General features: G+C 40.4%; 1 protein-coding gene across 2 annotated transcripts in view; it reads left to right on the forward strand.

Annotated features, from left to right (window-relative positions):
- The window catches only part of TSHR (thyroid stimulating hormone receptor), a 154,520-nt gene that overhangs the window by 70,094 nt on the left and 64,661 nt on the right, over positions 1-19,765 (forward strand). For both annotated transcript variants that reach the window (XM_061429621.1, XM_061429622.1), the window contains exon 2: positions 15,344-15,415. In XM_061429621.1, the coding sequence (XP_061285605.1) occupies positions 15,344-15,415 (72 nt within the window). The remainder of the gene's footprint in view (positions 1-15,343; positions 15,416-19,765) is intronic.

Genomic DNA, 19,765 nt, shown 5'->3' on the forward strand with positions numbered 1-19,765 from the left:
ATTATAGCCTTCAGGTTTCAGCTTAAATCAGCTCCTCAGAGAGGACTTCTTACATAACTTGCAGAGATCTGGGCTCTTCCTTCATCACACTTACAGTGATAATAATATAGTAACTTCACTCTATTATTAATAAATAGATCTTTTCATGTCTAGCTCCCTCACCAGTCTTAGCTGCAAGAAGGCAGGACCTCCATCTGAGTAGCTTAATCACTGCATTCCCTGCACCATGTGTGGTGCCTGGAACATGGCAAGCACTCAACATCCGTATGATACTACTTCACAACAAACAAAAGAGTCTATGGTTATGTAGTTTCAGGACACCACAGAGTGAAGGACAGGGGAGCCTGATGTGCTGCAATCCATGGGGTCACAAAGAGTTGGACATAATTTAGTGACTGAACCACAAGTGTGTATATACTTTATAATGGAAGTCTTGCAGGAAACTGGACTGCTATTCCTTTATTTTATGAACGTTAAGTCATTCGACCTTTCTTCGGATTACTCATCCACAAAGTAACAAGGTTTAGACAAATATATAGGTTTTAAGCGGTGCTCCTCAAAGCATTAAGTGCGCCCTGAGGGTTGAGGAAGAGTGTTAAAGGGAATCATTATGCTTTTTCCTGTTATTTGCATACCACGTAATTCAACCATACAAAGTCAACAACAGTCCAAGGATCTATGATAAAATATTCCCAATAATATTGAGGCTGCCCTGTAACGCTCCCTGGTGAATTAGGAACAAAAGAGAGTAAAATTTGAAAGTAACACATAATGGATCATAACAGAGATATATAAAATCTCTTAAGGGAAATAGAATGACCGCCTGCAATCTGGCTGAAGAAAATATCCATCAGGCCGAGAATTGGTCAGCCATAAACACAGAGAAGAGTGGAGTCACAGATGAGATCCATGGGACTTCCCATCTAGTCAGACAAAGGAAACTGAAGCCAGTGAACACCAAGTGCTGTGATCCCATAGAGAAGGCCCTCCCTCGGAAGAAGTGGTGATGTTACGCTGTCTTACCTGAGAGCCTTAAGAAAATGATTTCAACTCCTTGTTTTGATTGATTTCATGTTTTCTTCAAAGAATCTTCTGACTCTGTCCTGGGTTCCCATAGTGTCTGCTCACGTGAAAAAACGGGCTTTGGTGTCATGAGTATTTTGGCCCATGTGACAGCTGTAGTCCTCATCATCGATTAATAAACGGGCAAACTGATTTGTATGTTTCATGTCTTTTAAAAGACAAATCTAGTGTTCACTACGTGCCAAATGCTGTTCTGAGTGTTTCTAATAATTTATGAAATCTTCATGGCAACCCTATGAGGCAGTATTATTATCATCATCTGCTTCATACTTTGCAGAACAGCAATAGAGTATACGAAGAATCTGATGCCTTTTGCCTGTGATTAAAACCCTGCTCTCCTACTGCACAGCTGTGTGGCTTTTAGCAAGTGATTTAACTTTCTTGTATCTCAGATTATTATATATAAAATGGGGATAATAATATTACCTAACTCACAGAGCTATTACAAAGATGTAATAATAAATATAAGGCACTTTCATAGTGCCTGGCACAGTTCGAGCTATGTAGTGCTGTGCTTAGTTGCTCAGTCATGTCTGACCCCTTTGCAACCCCATCGACTGTAGCCTGCCGGGCTCCTCTGTCCACAGGGATTTTCCAGGCAAGAATACTGGAGTGGGTTGCCATGACCTCCCCCAGGGGAGCTTCCCAACCCAGGGATTGAACCCAGGTGTCGTACATTTCAGGTGGATTCTTTACCATCTGAGCCACCAGGGAAGCCTAAGAATACTGAAGTGGGTAGCTTATATCTTTTCCAGGGGAATTTCCCAATCCAGGAATTAAACTGGGGCCTCCTGCATTGCATGTGGATTCTTTACCAGCTGAGCTGCCAGGGAAGTCCAAAGCTATGTAGGTATTTATCATTTTCAGTTTAGATCCTTGTATTAGTCTGGATCCTTCAGAGAAATAGAATACATAGAGAGAGACAGACATAGAAAGAGAGAGGAGGGTTTTTAACAATAAGCTCACACGATAACGGAGGCTGAGAAGTCTAAGATCTGAAACCAGAAGGCTGGGAACACAGGAGAGCTGATGGTGTATTTCCAGTCTGAGTGCAAAGACCTGAGAATCAGGAGAGCCTCTGTGTAAGTTCCAGTTACATTCGAATCCAAAGGCAGAGGAAGACCAAGTCCCCGCCACTGGAGATGGACAAGCAGAGAGACTTTCTCTTATACGGTCTTCTTCTTCTACTCAAGCCTTCAGTGAATTAGATGAGGTCCATCCACACTGGAGAGGGAAGCCTACTTTACTCAACCTACTCATTCAAATGTTTACCTCATCCAGAAATACCCTCACAGACACACCCAGAACAATGTTTAACCAAATATCTAGGCACTCTATGGCCCTGTCAGGTTGACAGATAAAGTTAAACTTCACCCTTGGGTTTACAAATATACATTTTTATATGACCTTGCATTTCTCCAAATCTATTAGCAACTAAAATTACCAATCAATATTGTTATATACATACACATCTACCAGTCTGGCTAAAATTTAAAAGACGGATAATTCCAGGTGTTGGTGAGGACATGGAATTAACTGGAACTCTCGTCTGTCACTGGTAAAAGGGAACACGGCACAGTCACTTTTGAAATCAGTGGTGTTTGTTATAGTTAAGTATATATTTGCCTACGATTCACAAATTCCATTCCTAGGAATTCAGCTAAGAGCAGTGATTGTATATGCTCATAAAAAGTTTGCACATGGATGTCCATAGAAGCTTTAACCATAAAAGCCCCAAATTGGAAAAATATCAGAGAATGAACAAAAAATGGTGCATATTCATAATTAACGATAAAAGAGAATGATATGTGCAACAATGTGAATGAATCTCAAAAACATTATGTTTAACAAAAGAAGCCAGACAGCAAAAAAGGAGGCTAATGTATGATTACATTTATGTGAAGTTAACAAAGAGAGCAATGTTTTTGTTTTTTCAACTTTTTAATTTGGAGTATAGCCAATTAACAATGCTGTGATGGTTTCAGGTGGACAGCAGAGGGATTAGCCATATAGATAACATGTATCCCTCCTCCCCCTAACTCCCCTCCCATCCAGGCTGCCACCTAACATTGAGCAGAGTTCCATGTGATATACAGTAGGTCCTTGTTGGTTATCCATTTTAAATAACATATCGATCCCAACTCCCTAACTATGCCTTTCCCCTGTTCTTCCACCCTGGCAACCACAAGTTTGTTCTCTAAGTCTGTGAGTCTGTTTCTGTTTTATAAAAAGTTCATTTGTATCATCTCAACAAAGAGCAATTCTGTGGTTATCTTCTGAGAGGGGTGGGGCTACTGATTGGAAGGGGGCACAAGAGAACTTTCTTGGATGATAATAGAGGTATTCTATGTTTTGACCCAGGTTCGGGTCCATGGATATATATGTACATATATGTACAGTATAAGTATACTGACCTATACTTAATGAAATACAATTTAATATTTTAAGGCAAGGCAAAAACATTTTAACTTTAAATTTTTCTCTGCCCTTTGGTCTCTTCCCTCCTCTCTTGTGCACTGTGTGTCTGTATTATACGTTAAGCAGACCTCCCAGTGGTAGAAGTAACTGCTCAATTGTAAAATCAATTTTCTCCTTCTGGCCCCAGTCATGTAACTCCTTGGAATATAACATTCCTTTCGCAATCCTAGAAGGAATCGCAGTGACTCACCACTTGCCTGTATGTGTAGGCATCTCTGGTGAACTTTATGTACATTGCCAACGGATCACTTCCCTTAAAGACAGTGATTGGTACACAACAGACTAGTCGTATGACATGGGGAGACACTGAGCCACGCCTAAGGAAAGTCCTCAGCTTAAATACTTAACTGATGACCTGTTAAAGTTACTAGTCATATTACTTGTGTTCTGCCTAATTTTATAAGGTTATTATTTCTTACATTGCCAAATGTGTGACCGAGACTCAGATAAAGTTAATGATGATTAGGCAACTTGAAACCTGATTCATCAAATATATAATTCTATGAGATCAATTGTTGTAATAATATAACTCTAAATATGGGAAGAAGGAACCAGAGGGAACAATTTCCTGGATTCTTCAGACCAATAAGTTGGGCTTCCCTGGTGGCTTAGATGGTAAAGCGTCTGCCCACAATGTGAGAGACCCAGGTTCAATCCCTGGGTTTCCTTTTCCCTGGAGAAGGAAATGGCAACCCCCTCCAGTATTCTTGCCTGGAAAATCCCATGGAAGGAGGAGCCTGATAGCTATAGTCCATGGGGTCGCAAAGAGTCGGACACGACTGAGTGACTGACACTTTCTTTCACTTTTCAGATGAGTAAGATATCTAGGTGGTCCAGCAATAGGTAGTCCAGAGACTACCGTTAACAGGGCCTAATCCAGTAACAGTGCACTGAATGGCTTATCAATTAAATCTTCACCTGATCCAGGGATGAGCACTCCTAGCACTGTGGGACAAACTGGTCATGAAATGCCTCCCAAACCTTGGTTTGAAATTCAGACCAAAAGGGAAGAAAAATAAAGAATGTTGTAAAATAAAGAATCTTGTCCACGATCCAGATCTACAAGAATCAAGTTATTAGCAGCCGCTGACCTCCAGTACACTTTGAAAGGATTTCACAGTGGAGATCAGGACGAGACACTCTGTGCTTTGGGAAAACCGGCAGAACAGACCTTCAGATAAGTGGGTATTTTAGGAGAAATTTTTTATGAGCCTAGATTCTTGCATCTTCCCATTAGAAAAGCACTAAGCTATTAACTAAGATGTCTCTTCCTTCTGAGCAACTTTCTACTGACATGTGTGTTTGACTGCATGTAACTCTTCACTAAAACCATATGTATCCTGGCCTCCCCCTTCACCTCTGCAGAGCAGTTCTCAAAGCTCTCTGAGAGACTGTCTCCTGGGTTATAATCCTCAGACTGGCTCAAATACAATCTTCCATTTCATTCTTAGACTACTGATTAATTTTTTTCATTGACAAGCTGGTGTACCTTAAGTATCTAAGTAGACATTTAAGGTTTATGCATCTTACTAGACATAAATTATACCTCTGAAAAATGTCAGTACAAAAGTATCCCAAGTAACGAAATAAAACCAAATTAAATATGTATTTTTTTAACCTGGAAAACAAGCATTATGAATAGAAAACTCTCTCCCAGACGATATAAGCTGAACAATTTCCATAAGCCAGATCTGTGAGGCCATTGTTTGGGTTCTAAGTCTCAGATCACAAAAATTCAAGCCCCGATGGGAACTATCACAAAATGACGGCTCACAAGCGCCTTTGGAATCTGGGTGTTGGAGTGTCACACCTTGTGTTGTAAGCATCCTCTGGTATTTTTGTACTATTTGTAAATATTGAAGCATCAACACTGACTAAGATTCCAACCTACCACCAAAACCAGAAAACAGAACATGGTACAGATTACAATTTTCATACTAAAAACACAGTCTGTCTAAGGAATCTCAATGCATAATCCTTTTGGGTCTGCATCCCTGATTTTGATCCCTGTGCTTGCTGCACTCTCTCACAACTCATCACAGAGTTAAAAAAAATAAAAAAAAGACCTTTCACAGTGGTAAAATACATTCACCAAGGGGAATTTCTTCTCAGCAAAATAAAAACAATGGGCAGGTGATAAATGTTATATTTGATATTGTCCAGTTTATAGTCTACAACTTCACAGTATGTAAGTATCTGTATTATTTGCACCAGTTCTCTCTTTTTGTCCTTTTCAATACTTTTTATGGTCACACTTGGCATAGCTCAAAAAATTATCAGTTGATTGAAACAGATATTTTAATAACAATAAGCTTTCAGAGGATCTACTATATGACATAGTGCCCGTGGTTAACAATAATGTGTTGTTAACTAAAGATTTGTTTAGCAGGTTGATCACATGTTAAGTGTTCTTACCATACACACACACACACATCCCCATACGTGCGTGCGTGCAACAAAGAAAAAACAATCAAAAAAGGGGGACAGGAAACTTTTGAAGGTGACAGATATGTCCATTACCTTTATTGTTGTGGCTCCATGGGTGCATGAAATCCATGTGGGTCCATATGTCTAAACTCACCAAACTATGTACCTTAGCAACATATAGTTTTGTTCTATGTCTGTTGTGCATGCGAAGTCGCTACAGTCGTGTCTGACTCTTTGTGACCCTATGGACTATAGCCTGCCAGGTTCCTCTGTCCATGGGATTCTCCAGGCAAGAGTACTGGAGTGGGTTGTCATGCCCTCTTCCAGGGGATCTTCTCAACCCAGGGATGGAACCCACAATATCTTATGTCTCCTGCATTGGAATAAGGGTCCTTTACTATTAGCGCCACCTGGGAAGCCCTATATATCAATTACCTCTACACAAAGCTGTTAAAAATAGTTAATGTAATTCTGAATAAAAGATACTCTTTCTCCTAAAAATTTTTTAATTAAAAAAAAAAATAAAAAGAGCCCCTGAAATGCAGGTGATGAGGGAATTCCCGGGCAGTCCAGTGGTTAGGGCTCTCACTTTCACTGCCAGGGCTGGGGTTCAGCCTGGTGTTGGAGAACTAAGATCCCACAAGCCACATGGTATAGCCAAAAAAAAGAGAAAGAAATGCAGATGATGATATTAAACAAACAAGCTCTTGGTGCAGAGTCACAAAATACTCTCAGCCTGATTGCCAAGAGACCAAAAACGTGACACCCAAGTGGGAAGCTGGGTGTTTCTGGACAATACAGGCTCAGCCAAGGCAAAGATCAGCAGGGATTCTCAACTCCGATGATTCAGTCTGGCTCATCTGCTCATACTTCACATTCTTTATCAAGTAAAGGGTGTAGTGGGACACATGAAGCATTTATTAAAAACCCACACACATGTACACATCTACACACAAACTCTGTAGGTATGAGTCCAGAAACCTTGTAAAACACAAGATGCTGGAATGTTGATTGAATTTACATGTTGATAAAAATTTCAGTGAAATGAGCCTCCTATCGTTTAAGATCACTGTGAAAAATCTAATTGTACAAACTGTTCTTGTAGGAACATAGAGAACTATCCGCTGTCTTCAGTAGCATTAACCAGATTTCCCTCCTCCATTGCTTGCTATTGCAAGAGTACTTAAAACTGAATCCTATTCAGCAAAAAAATAAAAAATCTGCAAGTCAATCAGTGGCATTTCCAATGCATTTCTATTTCTGCATTACAGCTTCCAAATGCAGATATTTGAGAAATATAAATCTTGTAAAGCACAAAGGAAATATTTGACCAAGTCACATTCTCACTGATCATTCTTGGTTAAATAAGTCTTAGAAAGGTAAATTACATCATCATCTTAAATATTTATTCTCTCTTGTAATTTCCATATCCTAAAGCCAACCTGTTTAACTGTTAAATGTACATACTCCATTTAGGGCACAAAACTACAGCTGTAAACTTTTTTCCCCCAATGAGTTATATGTGATACCTTAGTCATTAATAGTAAATATGGATACCATTTGTATAAAGTAAGCTGAGTTTTTTTCATTATATTTTAGAGAATAATCATTGTCTTATTTTGAACCATCAAAAGCAAAAAAAAGAAAAGCAGAGTCTCTTCAGTAGCTGGTGTGTTTTCTTACAAAATAAAACACTATTTTGATGCTAATCCTTTGGACAATAGTGTAACACCTTGAAGCTTTTCTAATGTTTTTGTCTAAAGAATATATTCTTAGATACATATTTTTCTCTCCAAAAATACTTAAAATGTATTCTGAAAGTAAAATATTTTGGCCAAATACAATCATGAGAGAGTCATTTCCTAGGCAGGTTGATAAGGAGTCTATGGGTCCCCAAGGAGAGAGGAGTCTGGAATTCTCAAGGAGGAAGAAAGGACAAACTTTTTTTCCTTCTCTATATTCCTTAGGATTATATAACAATAATGTATCCTGCCTGAGGACAGTCTCTGGATTAAACCTTCTGGCTGATTCTGTTATCTTAAAATGTAAATTATGGGAGTAGTCTGGTGAGGTCTTTATAACCTCCAGACATTCTTTGGATTCACTGGAGAGTATATAACTTCCTTGCTAACACTAGCAAGCGGGTACTCTTTCTGCCCCCTTCCGATGCCTATGTCAGAAACTTTCTCTATCTCCTTTATGCTTTAATAAAACTTTATTACACAAAAGCTCTGAGCGATCAAGCCTTGTCTCTGGCCCCGGATTGAATTCTTCTCCTCCCGGGGTCAAGAATTCCAGTGTTTTCGCGTGATTCAACAACAACCTTTCAATCATTTGCTTTTTTTCTCTCCCATCTGCTTTTAAAGGGGTCATATCACAGTGTCACAAGATTCTTTGAATAAAGCTCTTCTTTTGTATATATAGACAATGGGAAGAATATACAGCTGTATGTCCCTAGGTGAAGGGACAAAAAAGAGAAAGAAGTTGGTGATAAACATGTATCAGTTAGCTCTAGTTACAAAAATCAGTTCAGTTCAGTTCAGTCACTCAGTCATGTCCAACTCTTTTCGACCACATGAATTGCAGCACGCCAGACCTTCCTGTCCATCACCAACTCCCGGATTTGACTCAAACTCATGTCCATCGAGTGGGTGATGCCATCCAGCCGTCTCATCCTCTGTCGTCCCCTTCTCCTCCTGCCCCCAATCCCTCCCAACATCAGAGTCTTTTCCAATGAGTCAACTCTTCGCATGAGGTGGCCAAAGTACTGGAGTTTCAGCTTCAGCATCAATCCTTCCAATGTACACCCAGGACTGATCTCCTTGCAGTCCAATGGACTCTCAAGAGTCTTCTCCAACACCACAATTGAAAAACATCCATTCTTCAGCACTCAGCTTTCTTCACAGTCCAACTCTCACATCCATACATAGACTGGAAAAACTATAGCCTTGACTAGACGGACTTTTGTTGGCAAAGTAATGTCTCTGTTTTTCAATATTCTATCTAGGTTGGTCATAACTTTCCTTCCAAGGAGTAAGCGTCTTTTAATTTCATGGCTGCAATCACCATCAGCAGTGGTTTTGGAGCCCCCAAAAATAAAGTCTGCCACTGTTTTCACTGTTTCCCCACCTATTTCCCATGAAGTGATAGGACCAGATGCCATGATCTTCGTTTTCTGAATGTTGAGCTTTAAGCCAACTTTTTCACTCTCCTCTTTCACTTTCATCAAGAGGCTTTTTAGTTCCTCTTCACTTTCTGCCATAAGGGTGGTGTCATCTGCATATCTGAGGTATTGATATTTCTCCCTGCAATCTTGATTCCAGCTTGTGTTTCTTCCAGTCCAGCGTTTCTCATGATGTAGTCTGCATAGAAGTTAAATAAGCAGGGTGACAATATACAGCCTTGACATATTCCTCTTCCTAATTGGAACCAGTCTGTTGTTCCATGTCCAGTTCTAACTGTTGCTTCCTGACCTGCATATAGGTTTCTCAAGAGGCAGGTCAGGTGGTCTGGTATTCCCATCTCTTGGAAGAATTTTCCACAGTTTATTGTGATCCACACAGTCAAAGGCTTTGGCATAGTCAATAAAGCAGAAATAGATGTTTTTCTGGAACTGCCTTGCTTTTTCCATGATCCAGCAGATGTTGGCAATTTGATCTCTAGTTCCTCTGCCTTTTCTAAAACCAGCTTGAACATCTGGAAGTTCACAGTTCACATATTGCTGAAGCCTGGCTTGGAGAATTTTGAGCATTACTTTACTAGCGTGTGAGATGAGTGCAATTGTGCGATAGTTTGAGCATTCTTTGGCATTGCCTTTCTTTGGGATTGGAATGAAAACTGACCTTTTCCAGTCCTATGGCCACTGCTGAGTTTTCCAAATTTGCTGGCATATTGAGTGCAGCACTTTCATCAGCATCATCTTTCAGGATATGAAATAGCTCAACTGGAATTCCATCACCTCCACTAGCTTTGTTCAAAATTACTCCCTAATAAAACCACCATCAAACCTCCTTAAGGGTTGAAGCTCACACATCTGGGGTGAGCTAGAGGTCACTAAGGTATCCACATATTATCAATACACTAACTTATTCTGCAGGAGGTTCATACTAAAACTGTTGGGAAAAATGGACCAAAGTCTCTGTAAATAAATATGATATCTTCAGTATTTAATTAGCTAGATGTTATGTCCTAGCCAATGATATTTGCTCTTTATTAGAAGAGAAATAGATTCTTTGAGAGAAAATTCTTTCTACATGATTTTGTGCAAATCAGGCTAATAACATTTTAAAAGCTGGGGAAGGAAGAGGAGACATGTGGTGAATTTTAGAGTGGAGACCTAGACAATTTATACCAAAAGTTAATATATACATATATTTTTTAAACTCATTAATGAGTTCATTTTTCCAGATTATGTACACACTATTATGAATATATCCAGGTAAAATGTACAATCTGCAAATAGAATTCAACAATTTATATGATCAGCTACCTTTCTGCTAATTCATTTAACATTATTGAAACCAGTCTTATGCATTATAATCATCATGTTGTTAACTAAGTTCATTCAATAAATAGATAATTCACTTTCATCTTAGGTGAAGACTTATAGCTTAGGACTTGTGGCTCAGCAGGTAAAGAATCCACCTGCAATGCGGGAGACCTGGTTTCAATCCCCAGGTTGGGAAGATCCCCTGGAAAAGGGAAAGGCTACTCATTCTAATACTCTGGCCTAGAAAATTCCATGGATTCTATAGTCCGTGGGTGTCAAAGAGTCGGACATGACTGAGCTACTTTCACCATGCATATTCTATCATTAGTAAGACAGTTGCACTGAGATATGTAATTCTTATAATTATATTCATATGGGTGGTTTTCTTTGGTGAGAAATTTGGCCAAGAAGAATATCTTGTTTTGTGAGCATTTCAAAAATTTTGTCTTTTAAAGCACATTCTACTCTTTAGGTGAAGAAAAAAAAATTATTTTCCTTCTAGTCTTCTGGGTTCTCAACTAGGGCTTTGTAACCAAAGACAGAGTAACAAGAAGAAAGCATAGAGGTGTGTTTAAAATGAGTTTTACATGGCATGGGAGCTTTATGAAGAAATGGAGACTTGAAGAAGTGATGAAACCTGAGTGATCATAGGCTAGTGTTCCACTCTTTGATGAAGAGTGGTGGGAAAATGTGATAGGATGGAGGGGTATGGGCTAAGACTAGTAAACTACGGGAATCCTGCAAAGTCTGTTCATTCAAATCCCCTAGCATCCCCCTGCCTTCCCCATAAGGCTGTGCTTCTCTCTGGGCATTGGGAAGGCACCTCTCACAGGAGGGTTTTATGACTTGCTTCAGAGGGTGAGGCAATAGAGGGGGTCACAAAATCCTTCCTACACCCTGCTTCTCACATTTGAGAGGGTAACAGGCAGGAAGGCCAGGGGTCTCCAAATAGAGGAAATAGCCTGCAAGTGTCAGACATTTTTATCTCTCTTAAGCGGCAGGAGGAAACAAACTAGCAATATTTTTTCCTTCTCTATACAAATTTAAAGGGAGGTTTCTCTTAAAATACTGTGTTGCCATAATGACACCCGGTTTCGCCTGAAGTTAGCTATTCTCGAGTCTAGAGATAACCAATGCCTTTTTCTTATGGAAATGTTTGTCTTAAGCTATGCTAATGTACTATGCCTTTACCCCAAAACTCTGTCTCCAAGTCGGTTCCGCCTCTTGGCCCAGAACCTACTTGACAAACCAGTATGGATATTGTTCCCCTAATCTATGTAAATGAAACTATTTGTATGGTGGTCTGCCCTTCTTCAAGATTCAAGTTAATCATTTTATGGCCCAGGATAAACCATTTATCCCAAAATGCATCTTATGGGTGAGGGGCCTGGTGCCATTCTGAATTTTAAGACATTCCTTTCTTTCATTAACAGACTGCTAGTGACTATATAACATCCAGCTAAACACTAGCAGGGGGGTACTCTTTCTGCCCCCTTCTGATGCCTATGTCAGAAGCTTTCTCTATCTTCTTTATACTTTAATAAAACTTTATTACACAAAAGCTCCGAGCGATCAAGCCTCGTCTCTGGCCCCGGATTGAATTCTTCTCCTCCGGGGGCCAAGAATCCTGGTGTATTCGCGTGATTCAACAACAACCTTTCACATTCCCCCAGCTTAAAATATTCAATATGCCAACACAGTGTGTTTTGGGATAGTATATTCCAAACTCCATCAACTGCAATGAACTCAGTAGTTGTGTGTGTGTTTACATGTGTGAAAGAGAAAGAGAGAATCCCAGAAACGTGTATTACAGATTTCAGAAATTCATATATTGGAAAAGAACATAAACATTGTTTGAACCTTTAATGCAAAGGCTTTTAAACTGCATCTAAATGCTATTTCTGCTCCAAGTTAAACTTCTTAGAAACCATTGTTACTCTAATTTCCTTTTCCAATATTTATTTATTTGGCTGTGCAGAGTCTTAGCTGTGGCACATAGGAGATCTTCAGGCTTCGCTGCAACATGTGCATTCTTCAGATACAAGATGTGAGCTCTTAATTGCCACATGTGGGATCTAGTTCCCTCCCTGACAAGGAATCAAACCCAAGTCCTCTACATTGGGAGCATGGACTGTTAGTTACTGGACCACCAGCAAAGTCCATCTGGTGGACTTTAAAATTTTTTAAAATTAAACATAGATCCTTTACTTTTGGAGACAGAATTTTTGCCAATGCAAGTTACAAATTAGGTCCATATGACCTACAAGCAGCATGTGCAATCTTAGATAAGCTTGCCCTCAAGATCCATGTCTTAGGACATGCTCTATAAGTAAGACTGTCTTTGAGCTCAAGAAACTGGGTCTCTTCAGGTGATACCCAATAGGTGTGTATCTTATCTTTTTGTTTTCCTTAGGCTTGGCCCAATTTGACTGGGAGATTTTAGTCGCAATGACTTGTTATTCTTTTTTTTTTATATAACTTTAGAATCTTGGATCTGGACCAATTGGATTTAATCAGTCCAATTAAGAGAGTGTAATTAGGAGAGCCGTGAGGGGGTGCAGGTAATTTACAGGCCCTGGATTTCTGGACTCATATGAAGGCACATCGCACTTGATGCCCAATCACCAATGTTGCAAAAGGCTGACATTCTGCTCTTTTGTTATTCATATCACCTCTCTCTGCCCTCAAGTTAATAGGCCCTTTTAGAAATTAATTTGGCCTTACTGATGATTTGATTAGGCAAGTTACAGATTTACTTCTTGATAGACAGACGGACATACTGGGTAAAAAGAATGGCTATAAACAGGTCAGTAAGGTGGTGGTGAGAGGGGAGAGAACCCATTCTGTAGTCCCGTGATTAGATCTTTTGCTAAGCCTGTGCCTCTGGACTATGAATTTCCCATTTCTCAGTATTTTCTCTCCCCCTTGGTAGGACAGAATAAGCCAGAGTGAGCTCAAGTTTGTTTCCCTTCTACAGGCTGTAGATAACTAGCTTACCCTGAGGGCAGACTTTGTTAAGAATAGAGTGCTCCCATATACAGTTGACTCTTGAACAGCATGGCTTTGAACTGCCTGGGTCCCCTCATTTGTGGGTTTTCTTCTGTAACAAATACGACAATCCTACATGATCCAGCAGTGGTTGGTTGAATCTGCAAGCATAGAACCACACATACTGAAGGCCAACAATAAAGTTATTCGTGGATGTTTTAAAGTGTGGGAGTTGATGCCCCTAACCATCCCCTCCAGTGTTCAAGGGTCAGCTGAATTTCCAAATGCTTCCTTTTCCCCCTCCTCTGACAGAAGCACAAAGGGATTTTTTCCTTAATATTTGGTGGAACTCCTGGAGGTAAATCTCACAAAACGGTGAAGGTATACCTATAACTAGGTTGTCCTGGAGTTTTCAGTTCTCAGAGTTGTGTGCACGCACCTCTGGCAATTTCACAGCTCAGGTTTTCATGAATCTCTACCCTGGCGCTGGTCCCCCCACCCCCGCCACCCCTACAGTTTTTGCTCATGAGTCTCTGCTCTGAGAAGTGCCGACTCCTGTTTGTCTCTCCTGTCCTGGGGACTGTGGTTTGTCCTATCTTCCCCTCCCCCACAGATCTAAAAAGAGTTATCGATTTTTCTGTCTGTCTAGCTTTTTATTTATTGTTAGGAGGGAGGTAGGGGACTTCCAGGCTCCAGTCAGACAGAACCAGACACCAGAATTTCTAAATACATTTTAATCACTGCAAAAATTCGTAGTTCAAAGACTACGGAGATCAAGGAAATCAAGTATTGAGAAATCACCCTGCAGCCTAGAAGGAAAAATACACAATTTCAGTCTAATAGCTTTAAAAAAGCTTTACCAACATGCAAATGGCAAAAACAAACCCATGAAGAAGATAACAAGCACGTGCATTGGCTTTTTGCAAACTGAGTTAGGACAACAGGTACATCTTTTTCCATACAGAATTCAAGCGGTTGCCATAACAAAGAAAAAGTGAAGTGAAAGTCATTCAGTCATGTCCGACTCTTTGTGACCCCATGGACTGGACTATACAGTCCATGGAATTCTCCAGGCCAGAATACTGGGGCGGGTAGCCTTTCCCTCCTCCAGGGGATCATCCCAACCCAGGGACCGAACCCAGGTCTCCCAAATTGCAGGCAGATTCTTTACCAGCTGAGCCACCAGGGAAGCCCCATAACAAAGAAAGGGAGTAGACAGTGGAGGGTCCAGGTGGAGAGACACACTGGAATGCATCAAGGTGTCTCATTGCACAGGAAAACCAGTCTCAATCTTCTGAAAAGTATCAAAAATCAAACAGGAAGAAAAGCCACACCCAGTAGTTTGCATATGCAACTAAGACACCATGATCCTCTGAAGTATTAGCTCCTTGTTAGTCATTTATTTCCAAATTGCAGCAAATTCATGATAAGATCAAGGTAATGATTGAATAAAGCTTTGCTTGGGCAAAAAGTTATAATCATACCACTATTTTTAATCCTCTTAGTATACTGTTAATAATACTCTGGTGGCATTTCAAGAATTTTTTATTGACAAAGAATTCAGTAGTCCTAATAAACTTATGAATATATTACGTTGCCCTTCTGTTAACAGATTATGATGTTATACAAGGCACACCAGTTTACTGCAAATTCGAAGGCAATGTCTGAAGATTTATTTTCTGCCTTTGAATCTCTTAATTCTTGTTTTTTTGGGGAGAAAATTATTTGCTTTTCATCGAGTATTATTTTTGTTGATGACGTATGATAAAATATATATTGTAATGACTGTCATGCTCCTAATAATGTGTTCTGTATAATTAGGGCGGGTTACTAGAAAAATCTAATGGTTTGGAACTCTGTGTCACTTTTTTTTTATAGGAAGTTTATAGAGACTCATCTGAAAACCATTCCCAGTCGTGCGTTCTCAAATCTGCCCAATATTTCCAGGATGTAAGTCACATTTTTCTAATATAAAAAGATGTTTGCAATTGTGATATGGAGTTTTCTAACGGGGTTCTATCAAGAAACACACCTGTTAAATATTGCACTTACGTAAGGCAATGATGTCTACATTTTCAGTATGAAAATGAAGTTTATGTACAAGGTGTTTATTTGATTTTGCTGCATCTCCACCCCCTAATCCCTAGATGATTTTTTTAAACCTAAAGCAAATTTAAGTACCTTTGGTGTTAAGAACATACTAATTCTTAGTGTATGTCAATATATTTTGATACATGGCAAAACCTTAGCCAGAAATCTCTCCCAAAAACAAATATATATCTCTCGAATCTATCTATCCTCATTACCAATTCTTGATTCTCTTTTCACCACCAGTACAAATGTTAACATTTTCTCATAAATGTAGTCAATGATTTCAGACTTCTCACTTAAAAAAAAGAACTAAAAATAATTCTTAATCATAGAAAACCAAACTGCTGTACACTCAAGAGTGAGGAGAAAAAGAGCGTCCATGTTGCACTGACGAGTGTATCTGTGTACGAAATGAGCCAGGTTTTTATTTTAAGTCATTGATTCTGACAAGCAGTAACAACACCGCCAGGAGCAGCCTGCGTGGTCTCTGGCTGAAATTAGTCAGTTCGTGACCACTTATTGTCTCGTGTGTCATTTCAGGGGCAGTTGTGGTTTTTAGTTGTCACAGCTGGAGAGAGGGGTGCTAACCAGGATCTGAGGGCTGAGTTGAAGGATCTGCTCAATACCCTATAAGGCGTAGGACACCCCACATACAACCAAGCATGATCCAGACCAAAATATCAGTAGTGCTGACGCTGAGGAGCCACCCCAGCTGAACGTCTCTGCAGCTTGGTTTTTTTCCTACCAGCCCTTCCTTTTTTTCAAATTCTTGTCTTCTTTGGTTTCTGTGCTGTTGTTCCCTCCCTCTTTTTAACATCTTACCCTGACTCCTCCCCCTGTCTCCTTTCCTGGCTTCCTATCTCATTCAGATCCTTACATACCAGTCCTTTGTTTCTTTTGTCCTAATTCCTCTCTGCCCTCTGCCCCTTGAATGAACACTCTCTTGCCTTTGGACTCACTGTTACCTAACGCAACTAATTCTTAAAGGACTATCTCTAGCTCTGACTTGTTCCTACAGTTCAGGGCTATACTATAGATTTCTTTCTTTCTTTCTTTAAATACACTGTAGAGCAGTTTTAAGTTTACAGCAAAACTGAGGGGAAGGTACCGAAAGTTGCCGTATACTCTCTGCCCCCTGCCATGCACACTCTTCCACATTATCAACCTCCCCCACCAGGCTGGTACAGTTGTTATATTTGGTGAGTCTACACTGACAGATGGATTTTTTTTTTTACCGTCTGAGCCACAAGGGAAGCCCAAGAATATTGGAGTGGGTAGACTATCCCTTCTCCTGCAGATCTTCCCAATCCAGCAATTGTACCAGGGTCTCCTGCGTTGCAGGCAGATTCTTTACCAGCTGAGCTACCAGGGAAGCCCTTATGTCCGACTCTTTGCGACCCCATGGACTGTCGCCACCCAGGCTCCTCCATCCATGGGATTTTCCAGGCAAGAATACTGGAGTGGGTTGCCATTTCCTTCTCCAGGAGATCTTCCCAACCCAGGGATTGAACCCAGGTCTCCGGCTTTGTAGGCAGATGCTTTACCGTCTGAGCCACCAGGGAAGCCATTAGTGTCTCTACTTGGCTATATTCACTCATTCATTCAGTGAATAGTTATTGAGCCCTACTTTGTGCCTGGCACTTTGCTAGATGTGTCATATACAATAGCTGACAATACTCACAGAACCTCGTTTTCTTCCTAAGAGAGTAGCAAGTGCCATGATGGAGTCAGTTCCAGGGTGACCTAGGAACTCATGTGAGAAGTCTGTTACCTGGATAGGGGGTGTGGTCAGGGTAGGCTTCCTGGAGGAAATGGTGCCTAATTTGCGATCTATATTGTCTGGGGAAAAAAACAAAAACAGATGAGGGAATGATAAGTCGAAGAAGAAGAAAAAATGGCTGTCAATGAAATTAAAAATAAGTTTGTGGAAGCTGGAGCTTAGTCTCAAAGTGAGAACAGTAGAGAAGAATAAAACTGGAACATAAGTGAGGACAGGGCTTTGTGAATCTTTTGAAATCTCCCCTAAGGAGTTTGAAATCTCCCCTAAGGACTAAGCCACAGGATGACTATATACAGGGAAGTGACAGATCAGATGTTTTAGAAATATGCTAAAACAGATGTTTTAGAAAATATGAAATCTGGGAAGTGACAGATCAGAATATACAGGGAAGTGACAGATCGGATGTTTTAGAAATATGCTCTGTCTGTGCTGTGGAAAATGGGTGGAAGTGGAGCAAATTGGAGGCAGGAAGCTAGTGAGGAGGTTGACTCAGTGCCCAGCGAGAGGGGTGGCAGACTGAATGCGGATGACAGACGGAATGGGGATGGCTTGAGCGGTAATTAAAAAAAAGTGGCCAGGTTTGAAAAATAAGGGAGAAGAGAACAAAAGTTGGTTGACTTGGAGGTGGAGAATTTCATCGTTGTTTCTGACTGGGACCTGTGTGTGGTTGACGAGCACGTTTGCCAAGGCAGAGAAGTTTTCTGTGCATCTGCTATGGAGGGGCAGGGGATACGTCAGGAATTCAGTTTGGGGCACAGGGCATTGGAGGTGCCTTGGAGGCATCAAGCAGCTCTATCTAGTAGACATCAGGGTATCAGTTTTCATCAGTTCATTCAAGAAATATTTATTCATTCCCTGGTATATATCAACTGCTGGTCTAAGTGACTGGGATACCTCAGGAAACAAATGGACAAGGAACCGTGCGCCTGTGGAGTTTACATTCAAATGAAAAGAAATAGCTAAGGAAGCAAAAGCATGATAAATAAATATATTAATTCAGGAAGCAAAAACGTAATAAATAAATATGTTAATTCAGGAGGGGATTTGGGTATTGAAGCAGACTAAGGACCTTAGAGCTGGAAATCCCAGGTATGTAGGGGAACTGGGGAGAGATTTGGGTAGAGATTGAAACTTGAGAGTCACAAACAGGTAGAAGTAACGTGACCAGGGAAAGGCATCAGAGAGGCTAAAAAAAAACTGAAGAAAGAACAATTATTTTAAGAGTATGAGGTCCCTCGGGAGGCAGGAGGGAATGGCATCCAAATAGAGGGTTGACCTGCAGGAAGATGGGCATCCTTGGTGCTGTAATAAGAGAGTCGTAGTATGAGGTGGGCAGAGGCAGGTAAATTAATAGGCCTCTTGGAGGGGAATTCCAGAAATTCTCAACTCAAGGTTTTGATCTTTTCTACAAATTATTAAAAAGATTATCTACTCATACTGAGGGTAGAATGGGCAGGGTTAGAAATTTGAGAAGGTTTAAAATAAAATGATGGACAATAAAAGAAGGAAGGTTAACTGAGATGTTCAGGATGTCCAGGCAGATCTGAAGGTCCTGAGGAAGATTCCTCCAAGGAGTCTGTGCTGAGATTCTCCAGTCCGGATTAAGCATGCCCGGAATCCCATCAGAGAATTTATCACTCCACGTGTTAATCCCATTTACCAGTGTGTATCTCTCACTACTGTGAGTTCCTAGAAGCTCAGTGCCCATTTACTAACATATAAAGTAAATGTTCAATGTATATTTCTTGAATGAAAGCATACACACACACACAAAGTCTCATGGACAGAGGAGCCTGGCAGGCTACGGTCTATGGGGTCGCAAGAGTCCGACACGACTGAGCGACTAAGCACACAGCACAGAGAACAGTCAGGGAGCCATCACCTCTCAGGGGAGGAGAGAGGTCAGCAGGAGGTTTGTCTGGGACAGTACACTGTCCCACCTATTATTCTGACTTAAGTATTAATAGTACCATTTTTTAACTCACAAAAATATCCTATTTTGGATGATATACGATATGGTTACCCTAGTGATTACATACAACTTACATGCTAAGAAGAAATTTGAGGAAGAGGTTGGATCTGATTTTTCCTGATTATAAAAATAGGACAAGCAATAGGGAATCATTGCTTTTATCCCACTGAATAAATGGTTCCTATGTGTTGTCTTTGCAACCAAGCTATGGCAGCCCTCTAAAGAGGTATCATACAGTTGGAGAAATTGGAACTTCATTTATTATGACACGAGCTGAATGACTAAAACCTTAAGAAAGCTTTGCCCCTCCTAAACTAAGAAATTCAGGAGAAATACTGGAGCAATGGATAGGATGCAAAGTTAAGAAAACAAGTTTGCTACCTTCGTAATTAAGCTTGTCCCTCAGATTGCTCAGCTTCACCCACCTTAAATCCCCATAATGTCTACACAATAAATT

The sequence above is a fragment of the Bos javanicus genome, chromosome 10, assembly GCF_032452875.1.
Source record: "Bos javanicus breed banteng chromosome 10, ARS-OSU_banteng_1.0, whole genome shotgun sequence".
NCBI classification, from domain to species: domain Eukaryota; kingdom Metazoa; phylum Chordata; class Mammalia; order Artiodactyla; family Bovidae; genus Bos; species Bos javanicus.